The following is a 24,030-nucleotide window of genomic DNA, read 5'->3' as shown; positions in this document are numbered from 1 at the left end:
ACTTATAAAAACAGATTATATATAAAAAAAATTATACAATAGTATGAACTTTTTGTTTGATGTTTAAATATATCACTGGGAGTGAATTTATATAGATATTTCGTACTCATAAAATGTATATACATAAAAGTGAAGTATTATTTTTTTCATTTGTTAATTTTTTTTCATTTATACATGTGACGCTGTCTTACTGGAATATCCGGAAATTTGGATTAATTCGATGATACCAGTACATGTATTATCTGTATCCCATTCATGAACACCAATACACAAAAGTAAAGCATCACCTCCCTTCTTTGTTTATTTTTTTCTTTGTACATGTGTTACTTTCTTAATTGATAGATATACTGCATATACATTTAGCAACTTGAAAAAGAGAATTTTTTATACATATATTGATAACAACTTGAAAAAGAGAATTTTTGATAAGGAAATGAGAAATTAATAGGAAATGATGTGACGATTCGTTAAAAAAATAACAAATTTGCAACTTTATTAATATTATTGTTTAAAAAAAATTATTATTATATTTTTTTTATAAAAAAATAAATAAAAAATAATTTTAAAGTGAATTAATAAAACGAGACATTACTAAGCGCTTCATATTCATCTGTAAAAATAATAGTATTTTGAAATGGGAAATTGGACGAAATGACCCTAAAAATAGGCCTATTTGCCTCCGTGGTCAGGTTTAATAATATTTGATCTGGTGACCACTTATTTTTTTTTGGACAAATTTACCCTTTTCGCGTAACGCGAAGGGAGTTCGCGTTTCGCGAAGTGAGACGCTGTGAAAAGTCCAGAATACCCTTACTATATAATACAATCCAGCCATTTTTTTCATTTCTTTTCTTCTTCTCTCTCTTCTCCCCTCTTCTCCTCCTTCTCTCTATAGGAGGCGGCTTCTGCGGCGACGATGAGCACCACGACGAGCACGAGCATCCCACTTGGTACGTTTATTCTCTTCATGTTTTTGTTGTTCGTTTATCATCTTCACATCTGCATTTTCGAATCACTGTTTTTGTTTTTGAATCTGCATCTGCACCACGATGAGACTAAGCGTTTCGCTAAGCCTTAGCGTTTCGCTAAGACCTTCTCGTTTCTTTCTTAATCATCAATCACATCTATTTACCCCGATCTGCAGTTTTAGCTAAATCTTATGCTGACTTTTATGGCCAAAAGCAGAGTCTGGATTGAAATATTGTTTATTCAATTAATGTGTCAGTTGAAACCTGAGGAAGGTCCAGATTATGAAATAAATGTGGTTCCTTTAATTGTTTCTTCAACTAATACCTTACCAGTTTTTTTTCTTATGCTTTAGATGATGTCTTACTTTCCTCTTTAGAGAGATGGAAAGCTTCAAGTGGTATGTTTTATAGGGAAATCTTGTGCTTTCTTGCATGATTGAATTGTATCTTTGTTCAGATTGTTATATGTACTAAACCATTTTGAGATCTTATATGTCACTCTCTTTGTTTTATATGGGGTCTTATATCTAGAGTGCTCTTCAAGCCTCGATAAATGGCAAATAATGAGGTGGAATCGAACGCACTTCGTGGAGTAGAATGGGAAGTTGTTTCACCTACAACATCGGCTGCTGCTGCTGCTCCTAGTACACATGCTAAAGACACAAATGCATTTTGGTCATTATTGGACAGCAATGGCAGAAGGAAAGGTGGCAGGTTTTATCATTAAGATGGTGAAGGGACATCAATATTGCTAGTAATTTAAAGGGTGGAACTAACTATTGCACTTGTTAATATAAATTGTAGTAATTGGTTGTGAATTGTGATACAATTACTTTGATCATATGCAATGTTTCAAGTTAAAAGTTTTTTCTTTGCATACTTTCATTACAATCATAATGATGTTTTAAACCAAACTTTATTCATAGTGTTCCTAATGATGTTTTAAACCAAACTTTTAAATATATGTTATATTACTAAACAAAACTTTCAATTTTCTTGTTGCTATTTTACTAGCATCTTGTCTTGGTGTAGCATTCTGGATTGGAATTCAGTATTTTTTTCAGATTAACAAATAACAACTCTAGATATAGTCGATGTAATCTTTGTGTTTAGCATTGTTTTTATGAAAAAATCTTTTTAAAAAGAAGCATATTTGGACACTGTTGGACACAAAATTACAGAGGTTATATAACTACCTATATAAGTATATATAATGAGAACATGTTCTAAGAGTTACATCAGCCTAGTAGTAGTATTCTCATTCGTGGTTAGGAATGATCTTTATTGAGAGGTTTCAAGTTGATGGTGTGGGCAAGGCCTCTCCGGTTCTCCTCTAGTCCACATGATTATGAGATCTCCTCGTTTTCTTCCCAATGTGAACAAAGTGCCTGCATAGACAACAACAACCCATGAATTATGAGGTATCAAATGAAGTAAAAATGGAAAAACTATAATTTAGATCTTGATAAGAGAAAATAATTGGTAATTTTCCAATAAGATCTTGATTATGAAAGTACAAATAAGCTGAATGAGTATAACCAAATGAAGTAACCAAAACTACACTATCTGGATCATAACCAAAGGAAGAAAAATCACTTTTAATTTTATGTTTGGTAATTTTCCAACAAGATTGTGAATTTGTGAGTATGATGATAGAGATAGTGACAAATACCTAATCCATATGCAATCATTGCCCATAAGAAATATCCTGCTCTGAGATTCTTCTTTGATAACCAGTCAAACCTCTTCATATGCGCGCCTTAGCGTTACGCTAAGTGCTTAACGAAACGTTAAGTGCTTTGCGTAACGCTAAGTGTTTAACGAATCGCTAAGTGCTTAGCGAGACGGGAGACGCGAATCTTCCCTGAAACGGAACTCTAATGAGCTGCAAATATCATCATGAACAATAATGAACCAAAATATCAACCAATATGAAGAATAATGAACCAAATATCAACCAATATCAACAAATATCAACAAATACCAACAAATATCAACCAATATCAACCAAATATAAACAAATATTAACCAATATGAATAGATTAAACGATTTAGGGTTAGAGTTTGGGTTTGAAACATGGATGTGTATGATGAAAATCGATTCAGGTTAGGTTAAGTTTACTTATCTTTCATTTGATGTTGTTTTCCGTAGGCGCCCTCGCCGTCGCTTCGCCGCCACCGTCGAACAAGAGAAGATAGAAGAGAGAGAAAAGAAATTAAGGAAATGAAAAAATTTGAGTTTTTATATAAAACCTAATCCACTTAGCGTCTCAGCGTTACGCGAAAGGGGTATTTTTGTCCAAAATTTTTTAAGTGGTCACCAGCTCAATAAAAATTAGAGAGTGACCACAGAGCTAAATAGTTAAGTTTTTGGTATCATTTCGTCAAATTTCCCTTTGAAATGGATATTCACAGGTGAAACAATGGAGGGCTGTATATTTTCGCTCCTAAAATAATTTAAAATCAAATTAAATAATCATTATTGTTGGTACTTGGTAGTCACAATAATATGATTATTTTTCATTTTCATGGTGGTTGGATTGATCATATAAAAAGATAAGATCATAACTCATTTTCCTACCCACCTTCCCAAACGTGATCCTCACTAAATCATCATTACTTTGCACAAAGCCTTAGAGAAATTTTTAATATATATTATTAATAATTATATAATTCAAAAAGTTTACTATAATCCTCTTTATTATTTCTTAAATATGATAATTCAAAGCTGTCCAAACGAAACATCTAATTATGTCATGAGCCAAAACAAATAAAATTGATATATGTATTATATATTTATATGTAACAATCAAAATTATAATTTTTATTTTACTTATTATGGACATTGGTTGCTATGCTCTCAAAATATAAGTGTTGCTGCCAATGCCATTAGGTTTAAATGTTTAATAGGTTTTTTTATATGAAATTAAACTTATTATTTTAAGGAATATTTTTTATGGTTATTCGGATATACAAGAAGGCTTGTCTAATTTGTTGATAGAGTGCAAAATGTGTTTCCATAATATTTTGAGTGTATACCTTCTTCTGGATTAGGGGTAAAAAAAAAAATTAGGTATGCCTAACATCCCTAATGTGTTGAGTTCAAATTTTTCAGTTGAGTATGTTTGCGAACTATATGCTTAAGGCCTACTAGGGGCTTAAATAGGCTTCAGCCCACCCCGAAAAAAAATGTATATTTTTTTACAGTAAAAATATAACACTATCCTTAATTGTTTTCAATCTAATTCTAAGTTCACTCTAAAAAATTTCAAACTCACTCCAACTCTAATTCCTGAATCTGTAGTCGTAGTCTAAAAAAGAAGTGAAACTCAGTGTTCTTGTAAAAGTTGTGACTGAATTTTCTTTACTATTTAAAAGATAATGTAAATAAATAAATGAGAAATATGGTACTAACACACAAATACTCATATAAACAAGAGGGTCTAGCCTGGCCATAACTCGGTTGGTTGGGTAGCATAAAATATTTTTATATAAATGACAGTAACAATGAGAAAGTACTATCATTATTGATAGTTTTTATGTAGCCAAGTAGCATAAAATATTTTTATGTAAATGATAATAACGATGAGAAAATATTATTGTTATTGATAGTTTTTCTGTAGCTAAAAGGAATTAGCAATAATAAACTAGGTGTATTTTATTTGTTTGTCTAATATTATTATCAGGCCCGAATAAATTTTATGAAAACATTTTAGCTCATATTTTAAGTTCTAGCTAAAAGCAAATTAAAATATATCTATTAATGTAAGCAAACAAGTATCATGAACCTAGTAATTAATGCACTTATCGTCAAATAATTGAGGGCCAAATTGAAGTTTTGTTGTTATTTTTGTAGTTGTATAACTGGTGACTTTATAAATACTTAAATAATAACAATAACTCGTAATTTTAGTTTTAAAGAAAATAAGTTATATTATTAATTTTATATAAATATAAATTGCTTATATGATTGTTGTTGCAGTGAAAAACAAATTATTTTAATAATACAAAATATTCAACATACAAAGTGAAAAATAATATGATATATTTTAATAAGTTAATAACAAAATAAAATACACCAAGATCTACAAATATTTGTTAAAATACACCACGATCTACAAACATTTGTTATTTTTCTAAGCTACCCGTATTAATGAAACATATAATAAATTATTCAGTAAAGTCAATATATTTTCAATTAATAAATGGGCCAGACTAATTATGGAGTTATGGCATCGACTTGTTATATATTCGCTGAAAGCTATGTTTTGTTTTGTTTAATCAATTCCTCATACTAATGATATTAAATCAAAGAGTGTTAATGATTTTATTTATTTATTTTTTTGTTAAGGTATATATATATTTTTAAAAAATAGAAAAAAAATGTTGAAACACAATCACAAATAATGACATGAAAATTAAAAAAAAAATTAAAAAAAAGAGAGAATGATACCCAATAAGTTATCGAGCTCGTAAATTCTCGACGTAAACATGTGTCCCGTCTTTTTGTAATAGTCAAAGATTCCATTCAATATCTCGTTATTTGGATGAAGCATTATTTATGGTTGTATTTTTATTAATAATATGTGCATGAAAAAATGATGTGTTATGCCTAGTCGTAAATATCACAAAGAGGTTGAATCACCATTTGTTTTTGCATTGTCGATGAGTGGCCAATATTTGTAGTCGTTTGTAGAGTATTATTGAGATTTGTTGAATGATGTCCGAGTGTTTGAGTAGTTGTTGAAAAGTTTGAATTGATGTGAATGATATGACAGATCTACATATTTGGGTTAACATCCAAATTATTTTTTGATGAATTATTTGGTTAAAGATAAATCATCGAACTTTTAACGATCGTAACAAAAAGTAAAACTCTATTATGGGTCGAAATCTCCATAATGTTTAATCTACTTTTATATCTAATTCGACTAGCAAAATCACTAAATCGATGATCAAACATGTCCTTAACCGTGACATTTTTACATATAACAATTGTCAATAGAAACAAGCTCATGATTTTTCGTAGCTAGACTTTTAACACTAAACCAAATGTCGTCACAAAACTAATCGAAAAACCATCTCCACAATGAATCTCGATTGTTTACGAAAAATTTTCCACATAAAATAAATTATCTTCCAATTGTTATACCCCGCTAGATAATTAAACGGGGATACTTACTTGCGTTCTACAAAAAGTAAGACTCTGTTATAGGACAAAGTCTCAATAATGTTTAATTTACTTTTATATATATTTCGACTAACAAATCACTAGATCGATGATCAAACATGTCTTTAATTGTGATATTTTTACCTATAACAATGAAAATAAACTAATGATACACCGTAACTAGATTTTTGACACTAAACCAAATGTCGTCCCAAAACTAATCGAAAAATCATCCCCGAAATGAATCTAGATTGTCTACGAAATTTTTTCCACATAAAGTAAATTTTCTTCCAAATGTTACACCCTGCTGGATAATTAAACATTTTGGTGAACCAACCAGAACAATTATAACCATATTTACATTTAATTATTGATACACAAATATTATTTTGTGCTCCGTTACAAATTTATTACACCATTTTGATAAAAGAATCTTATTAAAAAAAATAAAAAAATAAAAAATAAAAAATAAAATAAGATATGAAATATTCATTTGCAATAGTTTATATTATTATTATTTTAATATATATAGAAGATATATATAGAAGATTATTGTCAAGCCATAATTATAACACTCACTTCTTAATAATTTTAAGATTAATTTTAAATAATTTAAAAGGAAGTCCCAATATATATGTCGGCACGTCGCGACAACCCACGGCTTTGAATATATATATTTATTTATTTGAAAAACGACTTTGAAATTTTGGGCTTCCATGTCATTTTTCCCTCTCTTCACATTGACAGAGACGGTATTATCTCACCCTCACCGGAAATATGTTTTTTTTTTTCTATTACAAAATTTCATATAAATATTTATTCAACAGTTAATTAACAATATAAAGGGTGGTAAAATTTAATATGGTAATTGTTATAGCATAATTAATTAATTGAGCTAAGAGTTTCCATCTTAGCAAATTACTGTATTTTGTAAGTTTTTTCTTCTATTTTTTTTAAACTAAGAAATTATGATACTAAAAGTTGTTTAGTTATGAGCTTTTAGAGACAGGAGGATAATGTTTGGTATTAGAAATAAGATATTGTCAAATCTAAAGAGGTGACACAAATTGAAAATTGTATTTGGATTTTAGCCCTTTTTTTTTATTTTTTTAATTTGATCCATATTGCAAATGAATGAATGCATATACTGTTCATATAATAAAAACTTTCAAAATTGTTTCAAATTTAATATGATTTTGTCTTCATAACTCATATTTTTTATTACATTTTTCATGCCTGAATTAGTTACTCTAGGTGGGTTTAACTTATTGATTTTTTTTAAGAGAAAATAAATATTTTAATTTGAATCATTAATAATTACAAATTGGACCACTTTTCTTCCTCTTAGTGTTTTTATATAGAAAAATATGACCCCTCATATATTTGTTTTTAGGTTGAATTATTTGGTTGAAACGAAATCTGAGAAATCTCATACCACTTTTCTTCTTCTTAATGTTTTTATATAGTAAAATATGACCTCTCATATATTTGTTTTTAGGTTGAATTATTTGGCTGAAACGAAATCTGAGAAATCTCAATAACTATCGACAACTGATGATAAAATCCATTCACACTACCATTATCATGTCGATGTCTGATCTGAGATCCAATGTATACTGATTATTTTATTACTCTCTTCTAAACTGTTTTTTCATAATTTGCAAGAAAATCTATGTCAATAATTTTTTTATAATATTTTTGTTGTTATGTTTTAATTATTTATTTTCTTTTAAAAAGAAAATAAGTTAGCATGACCCAAACACCGTTTTAAATGAAAATCAAAACCGTAAAGAAACCAAATGTTATCGCTTACTTAAAATATTAAGAAATATACAATCTATCTAGTTACTTCATGATATACTTGATTTTATCCATGTTTTTTTTTATAAATATACAAGGATTAATAGTCTTTTAAATTTATGAACGAAAAAAAAAATAATAATATAATTGTACTATTATTTTAATTTAATAAATTATTAGGGCTTACATCAATTAAGAAAAACAATACTACAACTAATTTTTTGGACAGTTGCTTTATTCTCAAGTTTATTTTTTGGTATATATATATATTGAAGAAACTATAGCACAAAATTTACAGTATCCGTCACCGGTGCTGATTTCACGGCCATCCTCTGAGAGTAGATTTACAGTCTTACCGATTTCATATCATTGATTCAAGGTCAGCTCTCTTTATCTCTCTCTCTCTGCTCAACTTTTTCCACCATTAACGTGTAATCTACTTGTCAAAGCACACATACACATAACAACGACGCATTATTCGCCGTCCCTTATTATATACATCATGTGTCGATTCACATCTTGAATCTTCTTCATATACTCATCTCTCTCGTCTTCTCTCTTCATCTGTAGTGATGAATCAATAAACATTGCTCATCCTTGTCACATCTCTCAGATCTGAAGTTTTCTAGTGTCAGGTAACTTAAGCAGCTTTATCAATCGTCTTTACTTCGATTTTTCCACTTCATATTCGAGCTTTTACTTCATTTAATGGTTGATGATATGTAGATCTGTTGCGTCATTTTCTTATTTGTCGTTTGAGAACGTCTGCATTGATAATTTCCGTAAATTATGGTTTGGTCACTTCTTTTCTTCAATTAATACATTCTGAATAGGTTTTGTTTAGCTGGACCTACTGTTTTGAAGCTTTTGAATAGTCTTGGTATAGGTGGACCAATTGACAATCTAATCCAGATCTCAGTTTAAATTCTCAAATGACCTTGAAATTTTAATATGAGTTTTCTTTTTTCGATTAACTGCTTTAGAACCTGGATTATGTTCATCTCCTAGACTTAAAATTTATATGTTTAGGTGGAGATTGTCTGTTTTCTGTATAAGAAAGGATAAATGAAGATAAGAAATATTCACTTTATGATAGGAAATGAACAGTTATAGCGATATAATGAGCTATACAAGTCATTTGTGCCTCTGATTTTGGCTATGCTATGTCGGTTTTCAGATTGAGTCTAAACAATCTGGATCTGCTTGTTTGCAAATGAGTTTAGCTGCTCGAATCGGAAGTTTTAGATGTGTAGATTTGGTCTTGCGACTTCGATGGAAAATAGTATAATCAGTTGGTACTTGTTATTTGTTGGTTGTAGGTGTAAGTAAACTTGAGAGGGACAATCCTGAGGGTAAGTATGGCAATAGGAAAGTACTCCAGAGTTGATGGCCGGAAATCCTCCTCAAGTTACTGTTCTACAGTGACAATAGTTGCATTTGTTGCTCTTTGTTTAGTGGGAGTATGGATGATGACATCGTCATCTATAGTCCCCGGCCAGAACACTGAGGTATCTACTCTGGAGAAGAAATCCGACTTGAAGGACCAAGTACTTGATACTAAACAGAGCACTTCTAGCAGCGAGAATAGTGATGGAAATGGTAAGCAATTTGAGGACAATAGTGGTGATTTGCCTGACGATGGATCAAAAAATGATGACAATATCAGCAAATCTCAGGAGGAAAGCAATGATTCTGAGGATAAAACTAGTCAGACTGCCACAGAAGACAACCAAGAAGAGAAGACTGTAAAAGAGAGTGTAGAGGAGGAGTCTAAGTCAGAAGACACATCCAAGACTGAAAGTGAAAGTCAAGAAGGTAAAGAGGATGTTGATTTGAAACTAGAAAAGAAGGATGACTTCGAATCTACTCCAAACAAGGAATCTGAAGTCGGGGAAACAAAAACAGAAGATGAGAACGAGAACAAACCAAATCCAAATGAGACTGAGAATAAACCAGACAACTCTAATGAGGTTAAAGACCAGGATAATGTTGGTGAGAATAAAGAAGAGAAGGACATAAAAACAAACGAGCAGTCTTCTGCTGAAGTATTTCCTGCAGGCGCACAGTCAGAGCTTTTAAACGAAACCACCACCCAAAATGGGGCATTTTCAACTCAGGTTACGGAATCTAAGAATGAAAAAGAATCGCAGAAGTCGTCTCAATCTGATGAACAAAGTGGATATAACTGGAAACTATGCAATGTCACTGCTGGCCCAGATTTCATTCCTTGCCTTGATAACTTGCTAGCTATTAGGAGCCTTCGATCAACAAAGCATTATGAGCACAGAGAGAGGCATTGTCCAGAGGATCCTCCTACCTGTCTCGTTCCTCTTCCAGAAGGATACCAGAAATCCATTGAGTGGCCCACTAGCAGGGAAAAGGTGCATGATTTTTTTCTATCGTTTTGCGCGTCTCTTAAATTTTTCTGTGCTCAAATGAATTTCTAATATTTTTTTTTGTGCAGATATGGTATCATAATGTTCCACATACAAAGCTGGCTGAGGTTAAGGGACACCAGAACTGGGTTAAAGTTAGTGGTGATTATCTTACCTTTCCTGGTGGTGGAACCCAGTTTAAGCACGGTGCACTTCATTATATTGATTTCATTCAACAGGTTGGATTCTGTAACTCTTTCAATATATTAAGAGTTAGTCATCAATTCTTTAACATGGATGCATGTTTTGATTCTACAGTCTGTACCTGATATTGCCTGGGGAAAGAAAACTCGAGTGGTGTTGGATGTTGGGTGTGGGGTTGCTAGCTTTGGAGGCTATCTTTTTGACAGAGATGTGCTCACCATGTCTTTGGCCCCGAAAGATGAACATGAAGCTCAAGTTCAATTTGCACTTGAAAGAGGAATCCCTGCTATATCTGCTGTAATGGGCACCAAGAGACTACCATTCCCTGGTAGAACATTTGATGTTGTCCATTGTGCTCGTTGTAGGGTCCCCTGGCATATTGAAGGTATTAAATTAAGTTAATTTGATAATTATTATTTAGAATCTCCTATTTAATTAGATTCAGTTCGAATTAAGTTAAAAATCTAGTTTAGTTCGTTAAGCTATCAATTATTTAACTTAACTCATAATATAGAAAGAACATATAAAAGAGATCTTTAACGAGGATACAAGTCTTTAGTATATCAATAACTTAATTTTAAGATATTTTTATTTTACACACTTTATTTAACTAGTTCAGTATTAGGCATTTTAACACTTATTTTTCAGTTTTATAAAACGCAACCTGATAGTTGATTCTTGACTCTTGCAGGTGGTAAACTTCTGTTGGAGCTGAACCGCTTACTTCGGCCTGGCGGTTACTTCGTGTGGTCTGCCACTCCTGTTTACCAAAAGCTTGCAGAAGATGTTGAAATCTGGGAAGGTAGATGATTAGTTTATCATTTTGACTTAAAACCCTTTTCATTGAGAAATGTTCATAGGTTGTTAATCATTATATATGCGATTCCATCATCTGCAGCCATGAAAACGCTAACGAAAGGAATGTGTTGGGAAGTTGTTTCAATAACAAAGGACAGAGTAAACGGAGTAGGTATAGCAATATATCAGAAGCCAATGACAAACGAATGTTATGTACAAAGACCACAAGGTGAACCTCCACTTTGCCAAGAATCCGATGATCCAAACGCAGCCTGGTATTTTGCCCTTCCCCTGGTTCTCTGTTTGAAAATCCAGGTTAAATTTCTTGAAAACATGATTCTTGTTACTACAGGAATGTTCCACTGCAAGCTTGTATACACAAAGTGCCTGTGGAAGCAACAGAAAGAGGGTCTCAATGGCCAGAGCAATGGCCAGAAAGGTTAACAAAGTCACCTTATTGGTTATTGGGCTCTCAAATTGGAGTTTACGGAAAACCTGCACCTGAGGATTTCATGACAGACTATGCACATTGGAAGCGTGTTGTGAACAAGTCGTATCTGGGCGGTATGGGAATTGATTGGTCCTCTGTAAGAAATGTCATGGACATGAAATCTATTTACGGAGGGTACGTATGGAAATCAAATTCCTTTTTTTCTTTTTTCCTCGGAGTTATTAAATGTATCATATATATATAGGTTTGCTGCTGCTCTAAAGGACATGAAGATATGGGTACTGAATGTGGTCCCAATAGACTCACCCGATACACTTCCGATTATCTTCGAGCGAGGATTATTTGGAATTTATCATGATTGGTGCGAGTCACTTAGCGCCTATCCTAGATCCTACGATCTTCTTCATGCTGATCATTTATTCTCCAAAATCAAGAAAAAGTAAGTATCAATTGTATTATTTATGTAAAATGAAAAAATGATAGCACAAAGAGATTACTCCATGCATCAATATTTATCTATGTAAAATAACATTAACAAAAATCGTTATATTTGGCTGTTTACAGATGCAACTTCATGGGGTTGGTAGCGGAAACAGATCGTATTCTTAGACCAGAAGGAAAACTGATTATTCGAGACCATGTAGATATAATAAGCGAGCTGGAGAGTTTGTTTAGGGCAATGCAATGGGAGATCCGATTAACTTACTCCAACGACAATGAAGGGCTTTTATGTGTCCAGAAGACCATGTGGCGCCCCATCGAGACTGAGACAATCTCTTATGCCATTGCTTGAGAGAAGCTCATCGAGGTTCTTCTACTGACAATCAATGCCCCTCCGAATGGCACGTCAAATAGGTACAAAAATTCAATTGTGTTATGAAACCGAAAAAAAAAAGACTACCACATTGTATTCTTTCCATGAGCAAAGGCTAGCATATGTATCATTATAATCTTCTTCCATAGATTTAATTTTTTTGTTTTGTTTTTGGTTAACTTTAATGTTCTCATTTTCCAAGTGCTGTTTAGATTGTAATATTGAAGAATATTATTGCTAATGGAGGAAAAAATAATATCATTCTTCATACTGTTATGCATTTTTTAATGATTACAATTATTATATTTGTTGAAATCAGCAAATAAACACCTTAAGATGTGAATTGTTGGTTTATTGAATTTAAATAGGGTAGAATATTTAATTTTTTTTGTCAATTTGTATTTAAATTGATTTTCTGATATAATTAATAAAAATAGATCTATTAGAGTTGGATATAAAATTTATTCAAATAATTAAATTAATTTAACTTAAAATATATTAATTAAAGTTATAATATAAATATTCTTTTACAAATATACCAATTAACATTTTTTTGATATGTTATTATACAGGTATTTTTTTAATTAAGTTTGTTTTATTAATAATAAAATTAAATATCAACAAAATTATATAACAAGCATCAAAGGTAATGTTTTTATAAAACATATTCTACTCATAAAACTGAATTTAAATTTATCCAAAAACTTACCAAATTTGATCAAAAATAATTTATCACCCCTATAAATCAATTATTTAAAAAACAATTTGAATTATTAATTATCTAAAATAAATTTTAATTGATATCCCAAAAAAGGAAGAAAAGAACAATGTATGACTTTATAAAATAAATATTTTCAATTTTAATAATATTGATTTATGAATGAGATAGTGATTCTAACATAAATTATAATAAATAACCACTATCTTTCATTAAATACAAAGAGGAAATCTTCTCATTTCTTTACTAAGCTCAATACAAAGAAGAAAGTTAAACCAGAAATATGAACCAAATAAGTTAGGTCAGTCCTAAAGAAACAAGGAGCAGTGTTTTGAGTACAAAAAGATAGCATATAACTATTTCATCTTCGAAACGAAGCTGTTCCGCTTACTCTAGAAGCTCCACCTATCTAACTGCACCTTCGCTTCTGCAATGTCCTTTTGTGCCTTCTTCCTCCGATAAAATATTGGACAATCCCGGCTACACACAAGAAATATATTCATGGACTCGTAAATATGTAAAATATGAGATTTCCGTCTCTACTAAATCAGGATCAACACAAATATGATTTAAATTAAGTTTTATGTTGAATCGTTTAAAAGGAAACGAATAAGGGGAAAACCTAGTGCACAGAACATCCTGATGTAGAGAGCCTTGACACTCCTGGCACTGAGTCCATAGCCTCCCAAAAAGCTTCTCTAGTTCAGATACTGAAAAAAAAATCACAATACAAATTGCTTATAAGTTTCAAGCATGCTATTAGTAATTGTAGATTGAAACATTGAATTTTGACGATACCCTGAACTACTGTTTTGTAGTAGAGTTCAGCTTCTCTTCCTTTGCAGTGTGAACAAAGAGTATGATCGGAATTTCTGTTAAAACGAAAGACATTAATAGGAATCAAATTGTACACACACACGAAAGAAATGTATGGAAAAGCACTAAAATAAATTGTACTTAATTAGAGCTTTGCATCCAATGCAAGTTAATTGCTTCTTCGCGAATTTCATGATGCCGCTATTAGAGGGAGTTGATATGGAGATTGATCTTGTGTGACTTCCTTGAAGAAGTTCTTTACTGGCATTCTTCAGAATTGGCTCAAAAATTCTTAAGAGTGGCTGTAAAATCAAATAATGTATTATGTCCATGAGAATAATTAATACTTCAAAATAAATATAAGTTGAGAAGAGCTCATGCATACCTTGCTTATTTGGTTGTCAAGGTAGTAATTTGGGTCAATAGGTATATTATTTTCAAGCACAAAAATAGGATCCTCTGACTTTTCATAAGCCTGTTTGTATGTTCGCATTACAACACAATATTAACAAGTTTTGTAGTCGAAGTCCATATTAAAGTTAAAATAATAAAACAAACACATGCTTGCATCACCTTGGCACCCTTTGCAGCTTTGATGATGACATAAGGGACTCGATCCCCTACATTTGGAGCAGTAGCTGGATCTCGCTGTAAATATGATAAACGTGGAAGAATCAACTTTTTTAAGTGGGAAAAATATTAGCAGATGAATATAATGAAGAACAACCAATAAATGTCTGAAACTGTCTCTGATTACCCTTTGGATAGTTTTTGTTGCTTCGATTAGTATACAAATTGTTTTCTTCATCATAATCCAAATTATAGTGTAATATGCGTTTGGTGTATAGAGATTTTTTATTTTTGGATCATGAACAAATTATTTTTTCGATCATATGATAATACTATTTTCTGGATCATTGTTATCTTTTTCAAACATAACAAATGTAGATTTGTAGAACATGATCATTAAAAACATTTTGGTAACAGAACAGCCCAAGCCCAATGAAGCTAATAAAGCAATAAACAACCTTTCGCATCCGCTCAGCAAGTTCCACATGCGCTGTTTTTACTTCATAATCATCTCCTGTCTTTGTTAATCCCTGATAAAAAGATTAACGAAAGAGTGAAATCTCAAAGCAATGTGATATGGATATGGGAACTTCACACCGTGGTGATATTTATTATTACCTTAGTAATAACTAGAAGAGATAAATCCACCCGGTTCATGAGAAGATCTGAGATGGTATTTTTGACAAACTGAACAGCACCGGGTACATCTCTGTCTATGAGTATTTTATAAAGACACTCAGTGACCAAGTTCTTCACCAACAGACAATTGTCTCTTCTTACTGTTTCAATTCCTGTCCGAAAATGTTGCGTCAGACTTTGGTTGTCGTTTCTTGTTATAACACGATATGAAATCAAGAATCTAACCTTTAGTATCCATTTTGTCGAATTTGTCTGGACGTGTCCACAAAAGACCAGCATATCTCTTCTTGCTAATCAGTAGATATGGATAGTACACCTTCTCAAACTCTAGTTTGATGGGCTTCAAACAATACAAACGACTAAAATAAGAACAAAGGGCAAAAGGAAATTCTTGTGACATAACCTTTAGAGGCAACAAAGTTCTGACATTTGTCCGCTTAGTCGTTATCCAATTTATAAGTTAAAACAATTTGGCTAGCCATATTGCTTGTGTCACATGAAGAACATAACACTTACTTTGGCAAAAGTCATACTAATATGCTCCGCAGCTTCCCTCCCCAAGTTCATGGCTGCTTCAGTGTCGGATACACCGAATTGCACCATAACAGAATCTGTATCTCCATATATAACCTGATATTCCATAAAAATCAGTTAAACCAGATCGGAATTCTGAATAAAAAAGGTATGCATACATTTTGAAGCAATTGTGGCAAAGGATCACAAAAAGGTACAGCTTTTGATTAAGAAATAAGTTAATACATGGTTTAGGTTAAGTAAAAAAATCGTTGTTCAAAGAAAGCAGAGTTAATGAATACTTTCTATCAGTATGGCACTCTATGCTCAAACTCACAAATTTTCTCCATGTATCAACCCAGGGTCCATTCATAAGCTTTCCTCTTACATAATGGGGAAAAGAAATGTAAATAATGAAATTGGTTTTGTATAGAAAATCGATATGCTCATGTTGAAGATATTGAGTTATTTAGGTTTCAAAGTATAATATTAGTACTAGGCCAAACATTGATCCTATATGTTTTCTTATAGCCTCATAAGGCGAGTCAGGATCTCCCTTGTATTTAACTTTACTAGTTTAACATGTTAAAACTTAATCTAACCTAAGTTAGACTAAATACCATTAACAGTTCCTATATAAAATGTAGAATAAAAAAAAAGAAAACTTAGAAAGAATAAATTCCATCTTGAGATTTCATGCTTCTCCTTCCAAGAATTCATTTGATTTATCCTAAATAATCAGAAATAAATATAAGATACTTTCTTCACAAAGTGGTTCTATTGAAGAAGCTGATACAATGTTCTTACTAATTGTAAGAGTCGTTCCATTTAATTCTAGAACAAGCCAAAACATATATACCTCAGCATTGTTCTCATATCCTCCAAGCATTGTAAATTTTTCTTCTACAAGTTTCTTTGTGTGCTCAATCATCTGTCGACCTATATTGAAGTCATAACCATCATTAGTTCATATTTACCATATGCTCACTTGTGCAAATAGAATTATACATTCTTGGTTCACTATAAAATTACAGAAATTTTACCGTAGCTTGTTACACTTGAAGATATCTCTAGACATGGTAATTGGCCAACAGTAGCTCCAGTAAACCCATATACAGAATTTGCACTAATCTGAAGATCAGATGATAAGACAGAAAACAAACAAGAGTTTAATCAACAAAATAAAATATGATTACAAGTAAACAGTGTAGTTCTGTCCCCATAGATTGCTATTCTAGAGAAAGAAGAATATTGTTTTACCTTCAAAGCCAGTTGGCGGCCATCTAGCACAGCCTTCACATGAGGGTCCTTTGCTTCCTGAAAACCAATTAAAACATGAATGAGGAGCATCTTCGATGAAAGAACACATGCATTCCTGATCAGCACAAGATAATCTTATACTAGATCACCAAAGTTAGAGTACACTTCAGCATTAGGTCACACTTATAGAGAAAATCAGACAAACATATTGACAATAGTCATAATCGTTAGTGACGACTAATTAAAAACAGCACTATAAAAGGTAAGGCAAAATGAATGCTGTTGAACAACTTGGCAAAGTTCAGTGTAAAAATGGTGAAAACAAAGTTTAGGGTAAAAATGTGCATGCACTGAAAGTGTAAGGAAAAATTTGGGCTGATTTCCAACAATAAACATCAAACTTAGTCTCCTTAATTCCAATAGAAAAGGGAATCACATAACAGAAGATCACAACTCAACTAACAAATTAAATCAACAGCAAAAATGAGCATGTCATCGAGTACCTTTAAATCTGCTTTAGCTCTTTTTCGAGCAGCTAATAGTTCTTCAAGAATTTCAGGAAGTATTCCCTGAGATGAATCCAATCACAAACATTTAAATTACGTTGTACTACTTCCTTCCCACCCAGAAGAACAAGAGGATAACATAAAGGACTGGAATAATAGGAAGTAAACTAATATCAATATTAACCTTCTGTAAGCTTTGTTTTACAAAAGTTTCACCAGACGGTGTTCTATTTACAGATTCTGGTGGAAGGTTGAGTCTTCGTACATCTTCACTTGTCACCTTAAAGGATATTGGAAACACATGTTTAACTAATCAGCTTCTCAGATTTTAGTATGTTAAACAATCACATCAAGCTCAACTGGACCATGCACAAAATATTTGTAAACTTTGATTAGAACTATGATTTACCAGAGTGCAATAGCATAAATTGTATGCCATCATGATTGAAGGATATAGAGATGCAAAATCCAGAGTTGCAATCGGCTTCTCATAGAATCCAGCCCTGGCCTCTAAAACCTACAATATGTAAATAAAAGATATTACGAAGGACACGTAAACGCACTAAGTTCATGACCTTGTTCCTAATTATAGAGAGATCATAACACATGAATCAAGGATCTTCAGAAGCCACCATTTGCTTCAAGGAAATAATCTTGGTTTATAATGGTTATTCTAGAGAACTGTTTGACTCCTGAGAATCTTCTTAACTATACCTTGTAAGTGAACTCCTCGAACTATAAACTTACACTAAGTCAGATACATATAATATAATAACATTTGGAAAACTAGGAAGAATCTATCTACAATTCTTCTTCCTACACTCACTGTGGTCAACTTGAACAACTATACTGAAGTCTAGAAGGAATAGAGACTACCAATTTGGAATCAACAATTGAAGCTCTGAAATGAATATATAAACAAAGATATGTACTTTGACAAGGCAACACATGCCCATACATATTACTAAAAATATCATACGTTTAATATGCTCTAAGTTCCCAGCAAAGAATAAGTCTGCATTTAGAAAGGGGTAATAATAATAATAACTTACAGTAGCCCCTTCAAATGTTCCTTGCTCAGATCCTGCTTGCTTGACATTAGGAAGCACAAGGTTCTTTTGTCTAGATTTCCTAAGAAGCTGAGAAAGCACCTGAACCCAATTGTAAAGAACTTCCTTAACTTACAGAACACAATCCATTCCCACAAGAAAAAATACAAGACGAAACATTTTGGAGACAACCTTAATACTCTGTCCTCTTGAAAGAAGAAAGGAGATAGGCACACCAGTGACACGAGCCATTTCAACATAATTGTATATGAACATCAACTTGTCCAAAAGCCTTTGTGGAAGATAAGCATCCTGCAAGTTAAATTAAATTAGAGTGTCAACAGTAGAAAAAGAGATAACAATGTGGCAGAACTGTGGGAAGAAAAGTGGGCAGCAACTCTTTACATTTATTTATCTTTTCTGCAAGGAATGAACAAGAACCGGTTGCTCAAATAAAGAAGGAATAAGATATCTCGAGGCCTAATACAAACACCCAACTTTCCTCAACTAAAAAAACACTGCTATGAAGATGAGTTGAAAATGACAATAATGAGAATACCTTGATGACACAAGTACATAGTAAGTATGTCAGCATTAAATTTAAGGCAATGTTTGATAACACAGCTTATCACTTAATTTAAAGAATTGAGTACTTATTTGAATTAAGTTCATTTGATAACTGTTATCTAAAATCAATTAATTAATTAGAGTCAATTCAAATTATCAAAGCAACTAATATCAAGTACTTCAAATTTAGATATTTTCATTTGATTTAAATTAAAGGACTACGCATTAAGTGATATTCAACATAATACAGATAGTGCAGACCATACCTTCAAACAATAAACTGCCAATCTCCTCCTTGTCTCTGAATTTCCATTCTGAAGGTCAGTAATTATTGAGTGATGAACATCTTCTTTCTTTCCTCGCCAAAGAGCACAAGGACAAAAAATAAATCATTACAAGGTATCACATAATTAAGGCAAATGGAAATATATCGGGCGACGGCTGCAATTTTTTGTCATTTAATGCAGAAGTTGGTTGAATCTAAAAAAAGTCGGTTGAATCTTTGAAATAGTAAATCATCAGAGAAAAATAAACAAAATCTACCTGCTCGTTCAAAAAATGAGCTGAAACAGAATTCAACGAATACGAACTCAGTTTATATTCTCTTTGCACAGCCTGCAAGAGAAAGATGGGTTACAATAATTTAACTTTGAATAAGAGGAATTTACCAAATAAGCCAAATAAAATTCCAAAAAAAAATACCTGAAACAAATCAAGCTGAACTCTCCCTTCCACTGTTATCTCTTTACTTTCCCTTGTTCCATATTGTCTGTAAGAGAATAAACATCAACGTCTGAAAGTATCTTGGTGTTTATGGATCAATAATAGTTTGATAAGACTTTTTTTGATATAAATGGCATAGAGACAAATCAAGGTTCACTAACAATGAGCACCAAGAGGAATAGTACTTTGAAGGATAATAATTTTTTAAGAACATGGATCTATACGATTCTATCTGAAACTCGTTCAAATCACCTTTCAAGATTAGCATGTTATTGAAGGAACAACAGTGCACAAGAAGTCATCCCTTCCATTATATCTTTTATACTGTCACCTTCATCATTGCAAGTTAAAGTTCTTTTGAGTCTTCTTTTTCAAAGTTCATGCCCATTCTCTTTGTGGTTATTTACCTAATATCAGTTTTTTTTCACTGCTCTAGTAAATAACTCTCCCTTAAGGTAAGGTATACATATATGGAAGCAAGAAGTCTTTGGAGATGATATCAAGGGAAAAGATAGCACTTCAAGCACCAAAAGGTGTAAACAATAAAATCCATTCACCAAAAGGGCTGGAAGTCAACATAAGCACATTAAGTAATAAGTATACTATCTGATAAGGAAAACAAATGATAGTTTAAGTAAAACCTTGAAGAGAAAGTTGTATCTTTGACACGAACCCTGCTGTTTCTAATGCGACCAAGTATTGGAAACTCCGACATCCCCAAGACTTCAGCTCTCTAGATGGAAAACATACATCATCAACAAACTCCAAACTGTGTACATTCATTCATTTGAAAATCATATCAAAGAGAGATAAACTAAAGGAAAGTGTACAATAAGAACCCCTGGATAACCTGAATAAGGTATGGCAGATCGAATTTGCATATGTTATATCCAATTATAATATCAGGATCTACTTCACGAATTAAATCCTGCACAAGAATCTTTACACGTAAATCTCAGAAGAAAAATATTAGAGAAGGTTATAACCAGTGGTTTTCCCTGCGTTGATAATACTTAACCTAATACATACTTTTTCCTTCTTTTTTCTAGGGAAGATAGAGATATATAGATTACTAGTGTTTCTGTCATGCTTTCCTTGGATAAGCACTTTTTAAAGCTTCACTTAGTGCTAGACTTTAGAAGAAAGTAAAATACCCGCCAAGCTCTCAAGATTTCTTTTTCCGTATCAAATGACATCACATCTACACCAACTATTGGTGAACATGATTTCAGAGTCATCACATTACGAACAAATGGCTGGTCCGCTCCTTGCAATGTTACCAGATTGGCTATCTGGAGTAAAAGTCAAGAACCTTATTTATGCACAACACATTTCCATTGTTCCATCACGAAACATCTATTATTTTGATACAATCAACATAAGTCAAACCTGAATAACAGGATCATGGGCAGGATCAGGAAAATGACCCTTGCGACCAGCACACTCAATGTCAAAACTTAGAATACGGAATGGGGCCATTTTTGAGAACTCTCCTTCTGGGGCATGGCTGATCAGTTGCGAATAACTAAGAGGTTATGGTTAAGGAAATAAGTGATAAGAATTGATTATATGCTAGTAAACAAGTTACAAAGCATCACTGCATCCAAGATTGAATAGTATAATTCTGTGCATCAGGATACAGACAATCAAACTCTAACTGGCAGTAAGAAAGATTCTTGGCAGGCTTCTTATACTTTCCGGCAGGTGCTTCAATCCAGTTGCCACCAACAATATTGCAATCAATCATAAACCGCAGAGCAAAAAGAATATTGCTTTCATAAGTCATAAAGCTCTTCATTCCAAGACCATCAATATGTATGCCTCTATCTAGAATACCTATTAAATCCACAACAATTGAAGGCAAAGTATAAGCAGTGTGAGAATACTTCAATTATAAAGGATGCAGAATTTCCTGAACTCCATGAGAATAAACTGTAGGTCAGAAAGTTGATTATATTGTTTGATGTGCAGGTATTATCGAGCAAATGGGCAGCAACAAAAATGTGGTGCACTACATAGTCTTTCCAAGTATAAGTAATCTGAACACAGAAGCATGTGGATTTTTTAAATCCACAAAACCATTTATGATTGTGTGGAACACAAAAATCAATTCAATGTAAGTTGGTAGAGAATATGAGACCGCCTTAGATATTGGTATATGGAGCACCATTGATAAACATGAATTGTGCACGCAATCATACAATTCATAACATCACTTGGAAAGGAGAAGGATGGTTTCATGAGATCACCGAGCATAAAATGCTAAAAATGAGACTAGTTTGGGAGCCAACAAAATCTCTGAGTTCATAAGAAAATCTAATGTTTGTAGGTCTACCTCGGCAGCTGCTGACTGCTGTTGGCAAGGCAACTATAATCTTAAGAAAAGTTTGAGAAGTTTGTTGCTGATAGTGCATGATGCTCTTTTTCTGGACCATCTCTATCCTGAGGATGAATTTTGGAACCTTACTATTTCTATTTGCCTCCTTCATTCTTCCCTGAGAAAGGCACCAGTTGCCACAAGCATTATCTAGGTCAGTTGGCATATCATAAACAAGCATTGTATGATTGTACCACAGACAAAGAGAAGCATACCCATCGCATTCACAAGCACTGTCCATAAAAGTAAAACATGAGAGTACTAGAAAGAAAAAGTACCTCAAGGATTTGATGAAAATTTGAGATGTCATCGGGACCCATTCCAGGTGGGCAGTTGATGTAGAAATACGGCTCAAATCCATGTATATTGCAACAAACACTGTGCCCTGGCCACAATTGCAGTATTTTTTTCTTAGAATTGTGTACAAGGTATAGAGAAAGAAAAAAAGAGCACCAAACAAAAAAATCTTGACATGTTTAATCAAAAAACTTAGTTATGATCTCCGCTTGTTGACTAATGCCTGCTTCAGCAAATTTGGTCCAAAATCCCACAAAAAATCTAAAAGTTAGAAGCAACTAGGACATTTTTTGCTTTTAGTCACAGAAAAAAAGATGATCATGAAAATAAATGTAATTATTTCAAACAATGAAATACTGTAACAACTGAAACGTTTGAACCTTAAGGAATAAAGCAGACAACTTAAACAGACAATTTCTTGGACCTTACTCCGACATGGATTTCTAGTCCCAAATCCCATTCAGACAATTCTCGTCCCCAGATATATGTTACTCTAATAGAATCAAAATGCAATATGACATTGAAAGTGGAGAATAAAGGCATTTATCAAACCGTGACTAGGGTTTAAAACATATTTCAGCACAATAACATGTGTGCCTAATGCATTTGAAGGAGGTAAATAGACGAACCTTCTTGGGTAACACCAAATATCCTAATAATAGCAGCCGGACCAGATGAACAAGGCAACAATTCCTTATGACTTTCACCAATTACGTAATCAATCTCCAACTGCTGGAAAACTGCAACAAATTAAACGAATTTTAAAACTCTAGCAACCCAAAAAAATAAAAAAATAAAAAAACAAAAATAGAGAAATGAATTATCTTTGGAATGAAACCTAATCCGATGGCAGAGTCGTATGAAACTCACCGATGCTTGGAGACTGAGTCTGGTAAGATGTAGAGAGAGGAGGGCGCCTCCACTTGGAGAGACGAGAGGAAAGAGCCTCTTGCTCCTCCATATCACGGAGGACGAGAGATTCTTCATCGTGAAGGAGGGTTTCGTCGAGGAAGACGTCCTCGTCCATTTCTTCTTCTTCCATTGACGCGTGATGCTTCTGCTGTGACTGAGGAATGGGCGTAGAGGTTGGGCGCTTCCTCGGATTACCGTTTGACATGATGACTGTTGATTTCAAGCAGGGTTTGGCACCGAAGAAGAAGAAGAAGAAGAGAGAGAGAGCGGGAGAAAGAAGAAAGGAGGGTTGCCGAAGAAGTGATTACTGAGAGAAGTCAGTTCCCGCCAATTTTATCACGCTTATGTCACGTGCCGCCGGCAAATATAATCTCTCATTTTCACCGGCAAACGTCGGGCTACAGTAACAATTGTAGATGACGATCAAAATAATATTCTTTTTTTAATAAAAATAATCTATAATATAATATTTATATGTATAAGATTTTTCATATATTTATATC

At 32.7% G+C, this 24,030-nt stretch overlaps 2 protein-coding genes across 3 annotated transcripts; one reads left to right on the top strand and one right to left on the bottom strand.

The window, feature by feature from the left end:
• Nucleotides 1-8,200: 8,200 nt before the first annotated feature.
• LOC124937490 (probable methyltransferase PMT26) lies at nt 8,201-12,848 on the top strand. 2 transcript variants are annotated; one of them, XM_047477758.1, is made up of 10 exons: nt 8,201-8,317; nt 8,509-8,575; nt 9,264-10,319; nt 10,403-10,552; nt 10,632-10,902; nt 11,209-11,319; nt 11,416-11,590; nt 11,668-11,940; nt 12,011-12,205; nt 12,331-12,848. In XM_047477758.1, the coding sequence occupies exons 3-10, from the start codon at nt 9,297-9,299 to the stop codon at nt 12,557-12,559; spliced, it is 2,427 nt and encodes an 808-aa protein (XP_047333714.1). In that variant the 5' UTR covers nt 8,201-8,317; nt 8,509-8,575; nt 9,264-9,296; the 3' UTR covers nt 12,560-12,848. The 2 variants fall into 2 exon arrangements, with proteins under 2 accessions (XP_047333714.1, XP_047333713.1); XM_047477757.1 differs by lacking the exon at nt 8,201-8,317 and having other exon boundaries at nt 8,346-8,575.
• A 621-nt stretch (nt 12,849-13,469) lies between these two features.
• LOC124938129 (DNA polymerase delta catalytic subunit) lies at nt 13,470-23,813 on the bottom strand. Its single transcript, XM_047478505.1, has 30 exons — nt 23,486-23,813; nt 23,245-23,355; nt 22,597-22,703; nt 22,277-22,436; nt 21,582-21,777; nt 21,331-21,466; nt 21,096-21,233; nt 20,792-20,869; nt 20,583-20,674; nt 19,921-19,987; nt 19,762-19,833; nt 19,485-19,571; nt 18,844-18,963; nt 18,655-18,753; nt 18,012-18,119; nt 17,787-17,882; nt 17,600-17,665; nt 17,097-17,153; nt 16,880-16,967; nt 16,696-16,775; nt 15,840-15,953; nt 15,549-15,663; nt 15,303-15,475; nt 15,143-15,214; nt 14,688-14,762; nt 14,500-14,589; nt 14,256-14,416; nt 14,097-14,170; nt 13,921-14,008; nt 13,470-13,778 (listed from the first exon to the last, which is right to left on the bottom strand). The coding sequence occupies exons 1-30, from the start codon at nt 23,730-23,732 to the stop codon at nt 13,691-13,693; spliced, it is 3,255 nt and encodes a 1,084-aa protein (XP_047334461.1). The 5' UTR covers nt 23,733-23,813; the 3' UTR covers nt 13,470-13,690.
• Between the last annotated feature and the right edge of the window lie 217 nt (nt 23,814-24,030).

The sequence above is a fragment of the Impatiens glandulifera genome, chromosome 5, assembly GCF_907164915.1.
Source record: "Impatiens glandulifera chromosome 5, dImpGla2.1, whole genome shotgun sequence".
Lineage (NCBI taxonomy): Eukaryota > Viridiplantae > Streptophyta > Magnoliopsida > Ericales > Balsaminaceae > Impatiens > Impatiens glandulifera.
This window is presented reverse-complemented; position numbering and strand designations above follow the sequence as displayed.